This window comes from Anomaloglossus baeobatrachus, chromosome 3 (genome assembly GCF_048569485.1).
Source record: "Anomaloglossus baeobatrachus isolate aAnoBae1 chromosome 3, aAnoBae1.hap1, whole genome shotgun sequence".
Lineage (NCBI taxonomy): Eukaryota > Metazoa > Chordata > Amphibia > Anura > Aromobatidae > Anomaloglossus > Anomaloglossus baeobatrachus.
In genome coordinates, this window is record NC_134355.1 from 323,003,991 (window position 1) to 323,019,528 (window position 15,538).

The 15,538-nt window shown below is 43.5% G+C and overlaps 1 protein-coding gene across 2 annotated transcripts in view; it reads left to right on the forward strand.

Annotated features, from left to right (window-relative positions):
- Positions 1-15,538, forward strand: part of FYN (FYN proto-oncogene, Src family tyrosine kinase) — a 256,607-nt gene that overhangs the window by 197,816 nt on the left and 43,253 nt on the right. For both annotated transcript variants that reach the window (XM_075340043.1, XM_075340042.1), the window contains exon 5: positions 1,776-1,872. In XM_075340043.1, the coding sequence (XP_075196158.1) occupies positions 1,776-1,872 (97 nt within the window). The remainder of the gene's footprint in view (positions 1-1,775; positions 1,873-15,538) is intronic.

Consider the following 15,538-nt stretch of genomic DNA (forward strand, 5'->3'; position numbering starts at 1 on the left):
CACCAACGTGTGGCCAATGTAATCAAAGACTACCATCAGCGTAAAGAAAAACAATGAGCCCTGGATGTAATTCTATGGCTAATTCAACATCACCAAGTCTGTGTGGGAGTATATGAAGTGACTGAAGGGTTTGCACTAGCCTACATCCACAGATCAGTGGTTAGTTCTCCAAGATGTTTGGAACAACCTCACTGCCGAATTCCTTCAAAAACTGTGCTCAAGTTTACCTAGAAGAATCGATGAGTTGTTGCTGTTTTGAAAGCAAGTGCAAATGGTTAGTGGATATCTCTTTTGTTCACTGACTTTGTTTTTTTTCTTAATTCGTAAAGATAAACTATTTACATAATATCTTGGACAGTACCCTATATACTTGTGTGTGTATATATATATGTGTGTGTATATATATATATGTGTGTGTGTGTGTGTGTGTGTGTGTAAGGCTACTTTCACACATCCAGTTTGAGCCGTGCGGCTCAATCCGGCTGTGAAACCTATGCAACGGATGTGGCGAAAACACCGCATCCTTTGCATAAGTTTTTACATGCGGCCGGTCCGGTTTTTTCCGTTTGCGGCACGCTACTGAGCATGCGCAGTGGAAGAAACCGCATGCGGCGGCCGGATGCGTTTTTTCCGCATCGCGCCGCATCTGGCGTCCATAGGCATGCATTGAAAAATGCGCCGCAGCGGCCGGATGCGGCGCGATGCGTTTTTTTTTTTTGCCGGAGCAAAAAATGTTGCAGGCAACGTTCCATCCGGCCGCGGCATCGGCTAAATCTGCCGCATGTGGCAAAACCCGGAACGAACGCAGGCACATGCTGCACAGTACGGCACTAATGTAAGTCTGCAAAAAAAACTGCAACCGGCGGCAAAAAAAACGGTTGCGGTTTTTCTGCAGAGCGCCGTATTGTGCCGCAGAGCAAAAACCGGATGTGTGAAAGTAGCCTAAGTGTAAGGACACATTTTTGTCTCCATCTGCATTGTATGACTATTCAGTATGACTATAACCCATATGTGTGCAGTCAGTGGCCACATGTACACAGATGTTTCACAGCATCTCCTGGAACAGACCCTGCATATTTCTAATGCTAGACAATCTATTAAACACCGTAAAACGTTGCCTACTATAAGCTTGATCGCATAATGTAACAAAAAAAAAATTGTATCTTATTTACTATAAATTATCCAGTATAAATCATAGACTCGAGGTCTCCATAAACACTTCTTTACGTAGCACTTTTCCTTTGCGTGTTCAGGAAGCAATTCATTTTCCATGTACAGTAGCTCCTATCTCTAACATATTGTTCGGCATGATGTGTGCAATAGATAACTGTGTTCAGGTTAGCATAAAAACAAATAGACTGCGAGCCTTTACTTCCTCCTGCAAAAATGGCTCCAGCTTACATAAAAGAGAACTAGATTTGCTTTTTCATAAAAATATTGCTGTCAAATCTTGACATTACCCAGGACAACTAAGCCCAGATATTATGAATTGGTTCCAATATACTTAGAATGTGAATTAAAATGCACGATTGTAAATTCCGACTTTGTTAAGCGTCATGTTTACACAATCCATGCTCTCCTCAATGAAAATGAGCCTCCGTTGATTAAAGCAAAGTTATCTTCGGGATAAGCCCATCAAAACCTGGTAGAGCTAAACCATTGCATATGGAATGGATCAGATTGAGTTATAGTGTAAGTGCTGATTTGTGCCAGAACTATGAAATGGATGAGCTCATGTAATGCCACTTAATATGTGATCTGTTTTCATTCCTCAGGAGTTACACTTTTTGTGGCTCTTTATGACTATGAAGCAAGAACGGAAGATGACCTAAGTTTCCAAAAAGGAGAAAAGTTCCAGATACTTAATAGTTCGTAAGTGCTAATCTAAAGTTATTTTTATTGGAATATAGATTTTTTTTCTCTCTACAGTTTGATGTTGTGCCAGCAATTAACATAAATCTTGTGAAAAAGAACACAGGGGGACGGGGAGGACATGCACATTTGGTTTAAAGGCTTTCGTACAAAATTTTACAATTGTGTAATCACGAAATACAAAGTCAAGCAAGTTTCAAAATAGTCTTCATTAAAAAAGTCTTTTGCTATTACAGTGTCTTTAAGTCCTTTTTTGTTTTTTGGCTGAGTGCTTTTTGAAAAAATCTTTCAAATATATCAAAGCTTACTCCTTCCGATCCCTCTTTCTGCTCGCCTTCTTTCTTCACATACACGTTCTGTCCGTGATTTTGACACATATAACGAGTGCAGTTTACATGTCCGAGTTTTTTGTGCACACCTAGTGGCAAAAAATTAACACACTTATGGTAATAATTGATATACTGACAAACACCTTGATCCAAAACACTGATGAAAATTCATCTGTTTTTTGCCAATGAGAAAAATCGCTTCAATCTTAAGGAGGCCTTAGATGCAGAAGTTGGCGACTATACACAGATCATAAGAGAATAATCTGAAACTTCTATTAGGCTGCACATCAGGATCTGAAAATAAATAAAACGATGATTGCACTCTGAAATTCAGTGCAATTTTATTAACTAAAGGCAAATATGTAACATACAGTACAGACCAAAAGTTTGGACACACCCCATTCAAAGAGTTTTCTTTATTTTCAGGACTCTGAAAATTGTAGATTCACATTGAAGGCATCAAAACTATGAATTAGAACATGTGGAATGAAATACTTAAAGTGTGAAACAACTGAAAATATGTCTTATATTCTAGGTTCTTCAAAGTAGCCACCTTTTGCTTTGATTACTGCTTTGCACACTCTTGGAATTCTCTTGATGAGATTCAAGAGGTTGTCGCCGGAAATGGTTTTCCAACAGTCTTGAAAGAGTTCCCAGAGATGCTTAGTACTTGTTGGCCCTTTTGCCTTTACTCTGCGGTCCAGCTCACCCCAAACCATCTCGATTGGGTTCAGGTCTGGTGACTGTGGAGACCAGGTCATCTGGCGTAGCACCTCATCCCTCTCCTTCTTAGTCAAATAGCCCTTACATAGCCTGGAGGTGTGTTTGGGGTCATTGTCCTGTTGAAAAGTAAATTATGGTCCAACTAAATGCAAACCGGATGGAATAGCACGCCGCTACAAGATGCTGTGGTAGCCATGCTGATTCTGCCTACCTTTAATTTTTAATAAATCATCAACAGTGTCACCAGCAAAGCCCCCCCACACCGTCACACCTCTTCCTCCATGCTGCACGGTGGGAATCAGGCATATAGAGTCCATCCGTTCACCTTTTCTATAAAGACATGGTGGTTGGATCAAAGATCTCAAATTTGGACTCATTAGACCAAAGCACAGATTTCCATTAGTCTAATTTCCATTCCTTGTGTTCCTTAGCCCAAACAAGTCTCTTCTGCTTGTTGCCTGCCCTTAGCAGTGGTTTCCTAGCAGCTATTTTACCATGAAGGCCTGCTGCACAAAGTCTCCTCTTAATAGTTGTTCTAGAGATAAGAAGGTGTGTCAAAACTTTTGGTCTGTACTGTATGTAGAATCATTTTTTTCCATGTCAATGGTGGCTATAGCCTTTAAAGGGAGTCTGTCACTCCAAAGTGAAATTCAACTATTTAGACATTTATGTAAGGGGGCTTTACACCTATAAAAATCATACTTGCTGAAAAACAGTTTTACTAGATATATAAATGAGGGGGCTTCTGTACATCTCAGTTAAAGAAGTGGTCCATTGCAATGTACAGTGGCCACATCGATTTTCAGCTGAGAATGAAGGCTTTTTCCTAATACCTTCTGTTGCCAATTCTGCCTGTGAGTGGCGCTATCGCTGTCTGCTTAGTCCCCATCATGTGACCTGGGCTGCAGCGGACTGTGATGTGTGGTAAAACTCGGCCCACAGCCCAATCACTCAAGGAGACTGGCTCCTGTTTGGTGATGCTGGGTCAACTTCCAATTAAGTTGACGTGACATCATCAGACATCAGAGGGTCACAGCCCGGGTCACGTGATGGGGACTGAGTGAACAGCGATAGCGCCACTCACCGGCAGAATTGGCAACAGAAGATTTTTGGTAAAAGACATCATTCTCAGCTTTAAATCAATATAGCCATTATACATTCTAGTGGACCACCTCTTTAACATCCTCTGCTTTTTCATTGATTGACAGCGCTTTGTTCAGAGCACTGTCATATCTAAATCCCCAGTGCTACACAGGGTACTGGTACTGCAGGGGCCAGGATCACACACAGTGGTCAAGTGTGCAGGTGCCTTTTCATCACTCTCTAGTGGATAGCGGCCACTTGCTGCACACAGGATCACAAAGCAGTGGGTGGCGATGCTGACAGGAGATGGAGATGAAGACACACACAGTCTCAGAAGAGGAAGATTAGCGCACGCATACACTGACTTTGTGCGCATTCTCATCTCTCTGTACTTTTGGAATTAGTGGCCCAGTAAATATTTAATGCTGTGTGTGCTTTGTGATATTGTGTGCAGTGAGCGGCTGCTACACACAGGAAAGGGTCATGAAGGGGGTGAGAGCATGCATACATAGTGTCATTGTGTACGCATTCTCATCTCCCTCTCCTCTCATCACTTGCTGCCCCAATACTTGGTTATCCTGTGTGCAGCCAGTGACACTGACACTGTATGTGCTCTTGGTCCCAGGGGTGTTAGTTAGTACAAGGCTGGGGATTTAGATCATGTGGCACTGCAAAGTATGTGCCTAATATCACCATGAGTGGAAGGGTGAAGGATGGTAATTGGGGCGGCGGAATGCTACACTGAGCACTTGGCCACGTCAAAGGTGCATTAAAGCTTCCTCATTTATATATGTAATGACATATTTTTCTGTAAAACTAAATTTACTTATCTACAATACCAGTATGGTTTTTATTGGGGGCTAACCCCCCCCATGAATGTCTGATTAGCTCAATTATAATATTTGGGGTGACAGACTTTTTTTAAGTGTATGAAATTGTTCCACTTAGGTGACTGTCACTTTCCTTTTCACCATGTAATTCTATTTTATTTTTGCATAGCACCAAGTAAATCATACACAAAGAAGCAGTCATTTAACGTGTTAAAATGACTACAACAGGTCCAGCTCGTTATTCATCTGCATTGTTTTCATTGTAAAAATGTGTCACTTAACTCCGTCTCAAAATATCTTCATCCACCTAACCAAGCCCGTAATGAAGAAGGTTGTTGGTCCAGGAAATATTGCAGTTTGAACACTGTTTTTGTTGTGTAGTGATAATAGAAATAGATAGATAGATAATAGATAGATAGATAGATAGATAGATAGATAGCTGGATAGATAGATAGATAGATAGAGGGATAGATAGATAGATAGATAGATAATAGGTAGATAGATAGATAGATAGAGGGATAGATAGAGGGATAGGTAGATAGATAGATAGATCGATAGATAGATAGATAGCTGGATAGATAGATAGATAGATAGATAGAGGGATAGATAGATAGATAGATAGATAGATAGATAGATAGATAATAGATAGGTAGATAGATAGATAGAGGGATAGATAGATAGATAGATAATAGTTAGATAGATAGGTAGATAGATAGATAGATAGAGACCTCTACAAAGACATCCCAAAAGAAGGACTAAGCCAAAAGCAGGAAAACATAACATCAAAACTAAAGGCAATGGAAGAGAAAATCAAAAACTTCCAAAACCCACTGGACACGCCAATTACATTACAGGAAGTTGCAGAGAAAATCACTTCCATAAAGTGTAAAAAATCTAGTGGTCTGGATGGAATCCCCCCAGAGATGCTGAAGTACAGCCCACCAGAAATTCAAGCTGCAATGGTTAAACTGTTCAACATTGTGCTGAGTGGTGGCTACTTCCCTCGTACCTGGAACCAAGGACTCATTACACCGATCCACAAGAGTGGGGACAGGTATGACCCTGCCAACTACAGAGGCATATGTGTAAGCAGTAACTTGGGAAAACTGTTCAACAGCATCCTAAACAAAAGGATCATCAGTTTCCTTACCGAGCACAATGTCCTGAGCAAAAGCCAAGCAGGGTTTGTGCCAAACCACCGTACCACGGACCACATCTACACCCTGCACAGTCTCATTCAGAGCCACGTCCACAATACAAAGCATGGGAAGATATACGCCTGCTTTGTAGACTTTAAAAAGGCTTTTGACTCAGTGTGGCACCCGGGCTTGTTCTTAAAAATGCTGAAAAGCGGAATAGGAGGAAAGACCTACGATGTCATCAAAAGCTCCTACACCGAGAACCTCTGCAGTGTGAGTGTGAACGGTAGAAGAACGGCTTATTTCCAGCAGAGCCGAGGAGTCAGACAGGGCTGCAGCCTAAGTCCAACGCTCTTCAAAATTTACATCAATGAGCTGGCTACTGCTCTAGAATCTTCAACTGCTCCAGGTCTCACACTCCATGACGCCCAGGTGAAATTCTTGCTCTATGCAGATGACCTACTGCTGGTGTTACCAACCGAGAAAGGTCTCCAAGACAACCTACAAATTTTGGAGAAATTCAGCTCCACATGGGCACTACCGATCAATCTAAAGAAAACCAACATCCTGGTGTTCCAGAAGAGAAAAAGAAGATTTTACCAGCATCCTTCATTTGTCCTAAACGGCTGCACTCTAACAGGAACAGACAAATACACCTACTTGGGCCTGGAAATTCACCAGTCAGGGAGCTTCAAACAAGCCATAGAGACCCTGAAAAACAAGGCCTGCAAAACCTTTTATGCCATCCGAAGGAAATTGTATCATCTGAAGCCACCAGTGAGGGTCTGGCTAAAAATCTTCGATTCCATCATTGCCCCAATCCTCCTGTACGGCAGCGAAGTCTGGGGCCATCACACTTACCCAGATTGGTCAAGGTGGGATTCCAGCCCAACAGAAATATTCCACCTGGAATTCTGTAAGCACCTTCTCCAGGTCCATCGAAGCACCTCCAACAGTGCCTGTCGAGCTGAGCTGGGCAGATTCCCCCTACACCTAGCAGCTCTGAAGAGGTCACTATCATTTCAGGCTCACCTACAGAGTAGCAATCCAAGCTCCCATCACCACAAAGCTCTGATATATATACGTGGGCCAGATGAACCAGGACCACTGGCACAGCTCTCCCAAACCCAACTGGACAAAATAACCAATCACAGCAGCCTGACAAGAACCAGAATCAGGAAGATGGTAGACGAGGGCCAGGAGAGGTATGTCAGTGACTGGAGGACCGACATCAACACCTCACAGAAACTGACCACGTACCAGAGACTACAGAGAGACTACAGACTGGCCCCATATCTGGAAAAACTCCCGGATCCCAGAGACCGTAGGACCCTGAGCCGATATAGACTCAGTGCCCACAGTCTAGCCATCGAATCCGGTCGACACAAGCAGAGCTACAAGCCCAGGGAGGACAGACTGTGCCAACACTGTGACCTAGAGGCCCTGGAGGATGAAACCCACTTCCTGCTACACTGCACCAAGTACTCAGCAGTGAGGGACACTCACTTCAGGAGACTCTCCCATCTCTTCCCGGATTTCAGCTCCATGAAGGAGGAAGAGAAAATATATATCCTGCTGGGGGAAGAAGAGAGCGCAGTGGAGATAGCAGCGCGGTATGTGAGCGAATGTCATAGACTTCGAGAAAGAGAACTATGATAAGTCATGGACTTCCACAGCCCCCCATCCCAGATGTGCCCCCCCCCCATCCCCACCCTGGATATGCCCCAACCACCGTTACTACAGTCCCCACCCTGGATATGCCCCATCATAAGCCATGGACTTCCATAGCCCCCATCCTAGAAGTGCCCCCACTGTCCCCACCCTGGATGTGCCCCATCATAAGCCATGGACTTCCATAGCCCCCATCCTAGAAGTGCCCCCACAGTCCCCACCCTGGATGTGCCCCATCCATCCTTCCTACAGTCCCCACCCACCAGTCCCACAGCCCCAGTCCCTAATGTACACTTGCTTTGGCAAAACTAATTTGTATTTGGTCCTGCCAATAAAGCTTATTTGATTTGATTTGATTTGATAGATAGATAGAGGGATAGATGGATAGGTAGATAGATAGGTAGATAGATAGATAGATAGATAGATACTTGTATATAATTGATTTTTGCCGGTTAGGTCACACCAGTGGGACATTGGCAGCAGTACAGTATACATACACTTTTGCATTCACAATTGTCTTTTTTTCATTCCTCCCACACTAGAGATATGTGAGGAATGCATGACAAGTCTGAAAAACATGATCTTTATGGAATAAAACACATGGTGCATTTGCATATGGTATTAGAGCAAGCATGGACACAAACCCACCAGTTACTTCCTCAACTTGTCAGTCGGCGTTATTGTCATTATATGCCTGTATACAATGTAACACTGTACACAATGGAGGCAATTATTGGGGTGGTACTGATGGTACCGCAGAGGGTACATGACCCCCTGACCCATCGAAAAACATAGTGACTTGTATCAGTTGCACATAAAGATTTGTGAGTGAAGCTAATAGGACATGACATTGATTTTGGCTGGTGGCATGTAATGGTGACATGTCATAGGATGTTTCAGGTTACACATACAGGGTGTGGGTGACACATATAAACTCCATACGCCTGAGACAATCTGCAGTTGTCATTCGCAATACTAGTACATGCAACTAGCACTTTTCACTTCCAAAGTCTCTGAAAAAATTCGTTGAATCCACACTGCTGGAGTATGGGCATCTAGATAAGGAAATATTATTTCTTAAAATCAGAGTGTGTTGAAAAACATTGTATTATGTAACCTATTAGCACTCAAACTACTCAATCTATTTTTTTTATTAAAGTAGATTTGTTTCTTTCATGTCAGTGATAAGACCCCTTATTACATTTTATTGTGTATTTTATATTGTGAGAGATGTAATCCATAGATTAGAGAAAATGTTGTCTTGAAAACTACACAGAGGTCCCGACTCATCAAAGCTTTTACGCCAAAAATCTGGCATAAAAATCTTTGAAAAATCAGAAAAATGTTGCGACTCTTGGCATTTTCATGCCAAGTTTAACATGCTGTAGCGTTCGTTGCACCAGAAAGCTTATTCCAGTCTGGGACTGGAGTAAGATTTGTTGTGAGGCGCACACGGAGGCACTCGCCACTAGTCAGACGCTCCTGATTCTTTAAGAGGCGTTCATATCTCAATGAGTCAGGAGCATCTGACTGCACCGTGTGCCCTCATCAAGACCAGCAAAAAAATTACTGATCTTGATGAATCGGGTTCTTTAAAATACTTTTACCTCTGTATTTACTATGCTTACATCAACCTCCACTTACCATCAGCCTCACTGTTACCAGTGGGCTAAAGGGTGCTTTACACGCTACGACATCGCTAGCGATCTCATTAGCGATGTGACACGCCAAATCGCAGATGCGATCTGCCGAGAACGCACATGCGACCGGTGCTATAAAAAACGACCTATGTACGATCTCGGCAAAATCGCATCTGCAATCTGGCGTGTCACATTGCTAACGAGATCGCTAGCGATGTCGCAACGTGTAAAGCACCCTTAACACTAAGGTGTCACCACTTATAGAACAAACTATAAGGCTGGAGTCACACAAACATATAAAACAACGGTCCCATTCTCGTTCAAGAGACTCGGATGAGTGGTATTCAGTGTGTACTGCAAGTGCACATGCGAGTGGGTGAATTTTTTCTCACTTGTCATTCATGTCCTGTCAGTGTGCTGTCAGTATGCAATCCGTTTTTTTCTCAGCAGCTATTAGTCATTTACAATCATATACAGGGCCATGTACAATGTTCTGTGCTAATGATAGTAATGTATCCATAAAGACGGACGTCACTAGGATGGTCCGTGTGCCGTCCGTATGGCGTCCGTTTTTTTCTCACACCCCCTTGACTTGTATTGGTGAGTCTCGCACGATTTCAGCAACAAATCGCAGCATGTTGCGACTTTTCACTCATCCAGAATCTGGATGACAAAAAAGCTGAACTGCTCTACCTCATTGACTAACATTGGTCCAAGTGCATTGCAAGATTTTCTCGCATTGAGCTCTCGCGAGTCTTAAGCTCGTCATTTTATCATTATCTTTTTGACATGTTGGAAAGGCTAGAAAATCCAGTAAAATCCATTCCAATGAAGGTAGGATCTCCATCAATGGAAATCTTCAAGCGGAAGCTGGATAAATATAGCTGGGATGATTTAGGAAAGCCTGCACTCGCAGGGGGTCGGACCCAATAGCTGTTGAGGTCTCTTCCAACTCTACCATCCTATGATTACGAGAACATGAGTACTCCACACAGTTCAGTTTTTGTCCTTCAGAAATATGATCATTGTCCTAATGGTTGCCACCATTATGCTGTACTTATTTCAAGTGGCCATATGCTTTAGACATTTATCTCTCCCATATATATATACATGAATGCTCAGGAGAGGTAAAAAGCCATTGTCTGACGCCTCTGGTGGTAGGTTATCTCTCATGGGAACAATGGGATTTTTCTGCTTATATTTTAATTACCGGATCCTTTTCCTCTCCAATCATCAGCTGGAGAAGAAATGGAAGACCTCCATACACATTAGATGGTCAGCTGGTCCCAACAACTTTTGTCTAATGTATATGTGAGTCTTTGCTTTTTTGAATTCATAGCATTTAGATGCTAAAAGTTTATAGGTGTGGTCTGCTAATTTGCTTGGATTACTTCAGATTTTACTTCTTTATTATGTCCCATGCAGAATATGTTGGTGCAAAATTATTTAGGGTGATCCCTCTGAGTGCATCCGCGTCTGCTCGTGTCATACTTGAGAACAATGCTGACAGCACACTGGTGTCCTGTGCACACTGGGCATTGTAAACAAGTTGGTCACATAGCCATGGTCCCAACAGGGTTACTTTAGATTCTGCAAGTAAAAGCACAGATGTGAAGTGTAAATAGGATATGGGGTAATGTTTCTACTTGTGGAGAGTCACCTGTCTAGAATGCTTGGGTGAGGCGGCTTATGAGCCATGCAATGCTCCTCTGTTTTGACTTTTAAGCTAAGTCATATAGCAAGGCTTGTTAAAAGGCTGATATTGAATTTTATGATTGCTACTTCCAATAGGTGACACTAGAGTTCATGTCGTCTTCCTCTCTGATGAGGCAAATTGCATAGCAGGGTAGAATCACAGAGACTTGCTGTCTCCACTCTCCCAGTAGGCTTTATTTCCCATGATTAAAGCGGGCTTTACACGCTGCGATCTCGCTAGCGAGATTGCAAGCGATTGTACCCGCCCCCGTCGGTTGTGCGACATGGGCAAATCGTTGCCCGTAGCGCACAACCTCGCTTACCCCCGTCACACTACTTACCTGCCCTGCGACATCGCTCTGGCCGGCGATCCGCCTCCTTTCTAAGGGGGCGGGTTGTGCGGCGTCACAGCGATTTCACACGGCAGCCGTCCAATAGAAGCGGAGGGGCGGAGATGAGCGGGACGTTAAAATCCCGCCCACCTCCTTCCTTCCTCATTGCCGGTGGAGGCAGGTAAGGAGATGTTCCTCGCTCCTGCGGTGTCACACACAGCGATGTGTGCTGCCGCAGGAACGAGGAACAACATCGCTAATGAGAAGAAAACGATGTTTTGTTTTAGGACGACCTCTCCGCGGCAAACGGTTTTTGCGATCGTTTTAGGTCGCACATAACTGTTACACGCTGCGATATCGTTAATGACGTCGGATGTGCGTCACAAACACCGTGACCCCGATGATAATTCACTAACGATATCGCAGCGTGTAAAGCCCGCTTAAGACTCTTCAGTCAATGAGAATTCATGCTACACTGTTTCAAGAGGAAACTATGTACAGTTTAGGTAGAATATTGGTGATGGCTGTAACATAGAACATGCTTCTACCTTGGCGTGACATTTCTGTAGATGCCACTCTGACACTGTTCAGCTGCAGAAGGTATAGGCACAGGAGGTTTGTGTCCGGGGGTGAGAAAAGATCCTCTTCACAAGTTGGCACACTGGCCTTGGTTATGTACCCTTGTTGTGTTTGCCACTATCATAATAACAAAAGAATGTACCTAAACGGGCTTCAATAATGCAATATGTTCTCTTTAGAAGACAAATGCTGTGTATCTCACCAGTCGGCAAAGATATATTTGTATGTCTGGTGTAAATTCTAAAAATGTCCGCCTCCAGTTCTTTGCTGCCAGTTTGTAATTCCACTGCAGTAGTCAAATCTGACCAATGATTACTTGCATGCAGCACCCACTGTTAAATTTAGCACACTGCCAAAATCCTGACATGTCCTCTATGCTTCATACGCCACAGGAGACTTCATGCCTGCCAGTAGTAGTATAGCGCCATCTAGTGTATGCGTCCTAGTTTTTCAGCGTCTTTTATTTCCTTCCTTTTGTTACTGCAGCAGCACATGGTGCTTAACAGCCATTTTAAATGAAATTCTCTAACATTAATCATTGTGATTTTTATTTTACATAGTGCCCACCACATTTTCTTTAATGCTTTAAGGGAAGCAATGAAATCATCATGAGCATAAGAAAAAAAAGAAAATAAAGGTTGTCCTTTTGAAGTAGTAGCATTCTTCTGATTACCATGCGTCTGACTATAGACACTGCAGTCATCACATTGAGCCAAATGAATAGCCGACCATGTACCGATGCTAGCGATGTCGAGCGTGATAGCACCCGCCCCCATCGTACGGCTGATATGTGGTGATCGCTGCCGTAGCGAACATTATCGCTACGGCAGCGTCACACACACATACCTGCTCTGCAACGTCACTGTGACCGGTGTACCGCCTCCTTTCTAAGGGGCAGTTCGTTCAGCGTCATAGCGACGTCACTAAACGGCCGCCCAATCAAAGCGGAGGGGCGGAGATGAGCGGGACGAACATCCCACCCACCTCCTTCCTTTCTCATTGCCGGCAGCCGCAGGTAAGGAGAGGTTCGTCATTCCTGCGGTGTCACACGTAGCGATGTGTGCTGCCTCAGGAATGACGAACTACATCGCTACTGCAGCAGCAACGATAATTGGGAATAGGGGGCATGTCACCAATTAGCGATTTTGAACGTTTTTGCGACGATTCAAAATCGCTATTAGGTGTCACACGCAACGACATCGCTAACGTGGCCGGATGTGCGTCACAAATTCCGTGACCCCAACGACATCACTTTAGCGATCTCGTAGCATGTAAACCCACCTTAATACTCTACCCCCATTTATGATGTCCATGTGCCCTAATTGACAACCCCACTCTAGGGTAACCACTATTGAAGGTGAAATATGCTGCATATAGACCAGTGACTTCCAGTTGTGACTGTTCTTTTACAGGATAAGTATTGGTATCATGTAATAATTGAATTCGTTCTCCTTACCCCTCATTACATTGAGCTTTTCCAGCCAGGCATCATAGCTTACTTCCCTGTGACTCTTGATTATATTTCCATACATTCTTCATTCCAGTAAGAAAACAGAGATTCCCTGGAAATGTAGTTCAGATCATTGATGAATCAATGATCCATCCTTTTAATGGATTGTATGATGCCATGTGCTAAAAAGTCACTGTCAAAATGACAGTCATCTGCAGAAAATGTAATATCTGTCATTCCCAGGGGATACTACCCTCAGGTTATTAGCTTTCTAAAATTGCTTTTATCACTTGCAGAATCACCCTTGTAACCCACTGACAATGTCACCAGCTATATTGATCTTTATACTCCGGTATGCAGTAAATGTCAGATTACCTGTCTGAAATCACAAAACTGCATTATACATTTCTATTCGGAATATTATGCCAATATATTATTGTATTCATTCTCTTCTTTCGAGCATTTCCCAGTCAGTTTTAATGTTACAGAAGACTTGTCACCAGGTGAAAATGGAGAGTTTTTAGTCCTATTTTATTTCTACTCCTCTCCTGATTTCTTTCTTTTTTTTCTTTTACAAATTTGACGTATGGTGTTAGACATATGGGTCTTTTTATTTAGTGTAATTTTAATGGTGTGTACTACAGGGGTGGCACAGGGTGATAACGCAGAGCAGCCTAAAGACACGTATCCAGAAAATCCTGCAAGCATCGCCACCTTGGTAAAGACTATAACAATTAACACTAAAGGGTGCTTTACACGCTGCGACATCGCTAGCGATCTCGTTAGTGATGTGACACGCCAGATCACAGATGCGATCTGCAGAGATGACACATGTGACCAGCGCTATAAACCGACCTATGTGCGATCTCTGCAGATCACATCTGCGATCTGCATGTCACATCGCTAACGAGATCGCTAGCGATGTTGCAGCGTGTAAAGCACCCTTAAGTAAAAAGGCTCATATCTCTAGAATTGAACCACAGAATAAAAAAAGGAAGGAATAATTAGGAGCGCAGCAGGAAATGAAGAGCAAAATATGGCCACTTTTCTACCTATTCTTTATCATGGTACATTTTACTGTGCAGCATTGAATCAGCTGGCCACGGCAGATTTGTGTCTAGATAGAGGATACAATGAGTGCAGGAAAGTAAACTTTGGAGTCTAAAGAAGAAAAGCCCAAAACATACGCCCAAGCTACTCCGGAATGGCTTAAAGAGAATCTGTCACCAGGACCAAAGTGACCAGTTTTTGCTGTTATTTTATTCCCATTCTCCCGTGAGTATTTGGGTTTTGTTTATTTTGTTCAGATTCCAGAGATATGGGCCTTTTTATGTAATGCTAAGGGGTACTTTGCACGTTGCGACATTGCTACTGCGATATCGTCGGGGTCAAATCGAAAGTGACGCACATCCGGCGCCGGTAACAACGTTGCTACGTGTAAAGCCTAGATGCGCCGATAAACGATCACAAAAGCATCGTAAATCGGTGATCTGTGTAGCGTCGGACATTTTCATAATGTCGCACCAATAGGAGACATGGTGTTGTTCCTCGTTCCTGCAGCAGCACACATCGCTGTGTGTGAAACCGCAGGAGCAAGGAACATTTCCTTACCTGCCTCCATCGCCAATGCGGAAGGGAGAAGGTGGGCGGGATGTTTACGTCCCGCTCATCTCCGCCTCTCCGCTTCTATTGGCCCCCTGCCGTGTGACGCCGCCCGACCCGCCCCCTTAGGAAGGAGGCGGATCGCCATTGCAGGACAGGTAAGTGCGTGTGAAACTGCAGTAGCGATAATGTTCGCTACGGCAGCTATCACAAGATATCGCATGTGCGACAGGGGCGGGGACTATCGCGCTCGGCATCTCTAGCATCGGCTAGCGATGTCGCAGCGTGCATAGTACCCCTAATTGTTATGGTCTTTACTAAATGCGTGTTGTTCAGTGGATTATTTGGGGGTGACGCCTTAGGCTGCTCTTCATTGTAACCTTGTAAGACACGCCTTCATGGTAAACAGCATAAAAATTAGCCTCAAATCAAAATGCCCACATCTCTGGAACTTATGGCTTTAATAAAATACGTATATATATTGAGGCTATAGGAATAAAATAAGACTAAAAACTGGCCAGCTTGTGTATGCGACCCCCTCCACTAACATTGCAGGACCTACGACAACGTATTACAGATGCTTGTGCAAACGT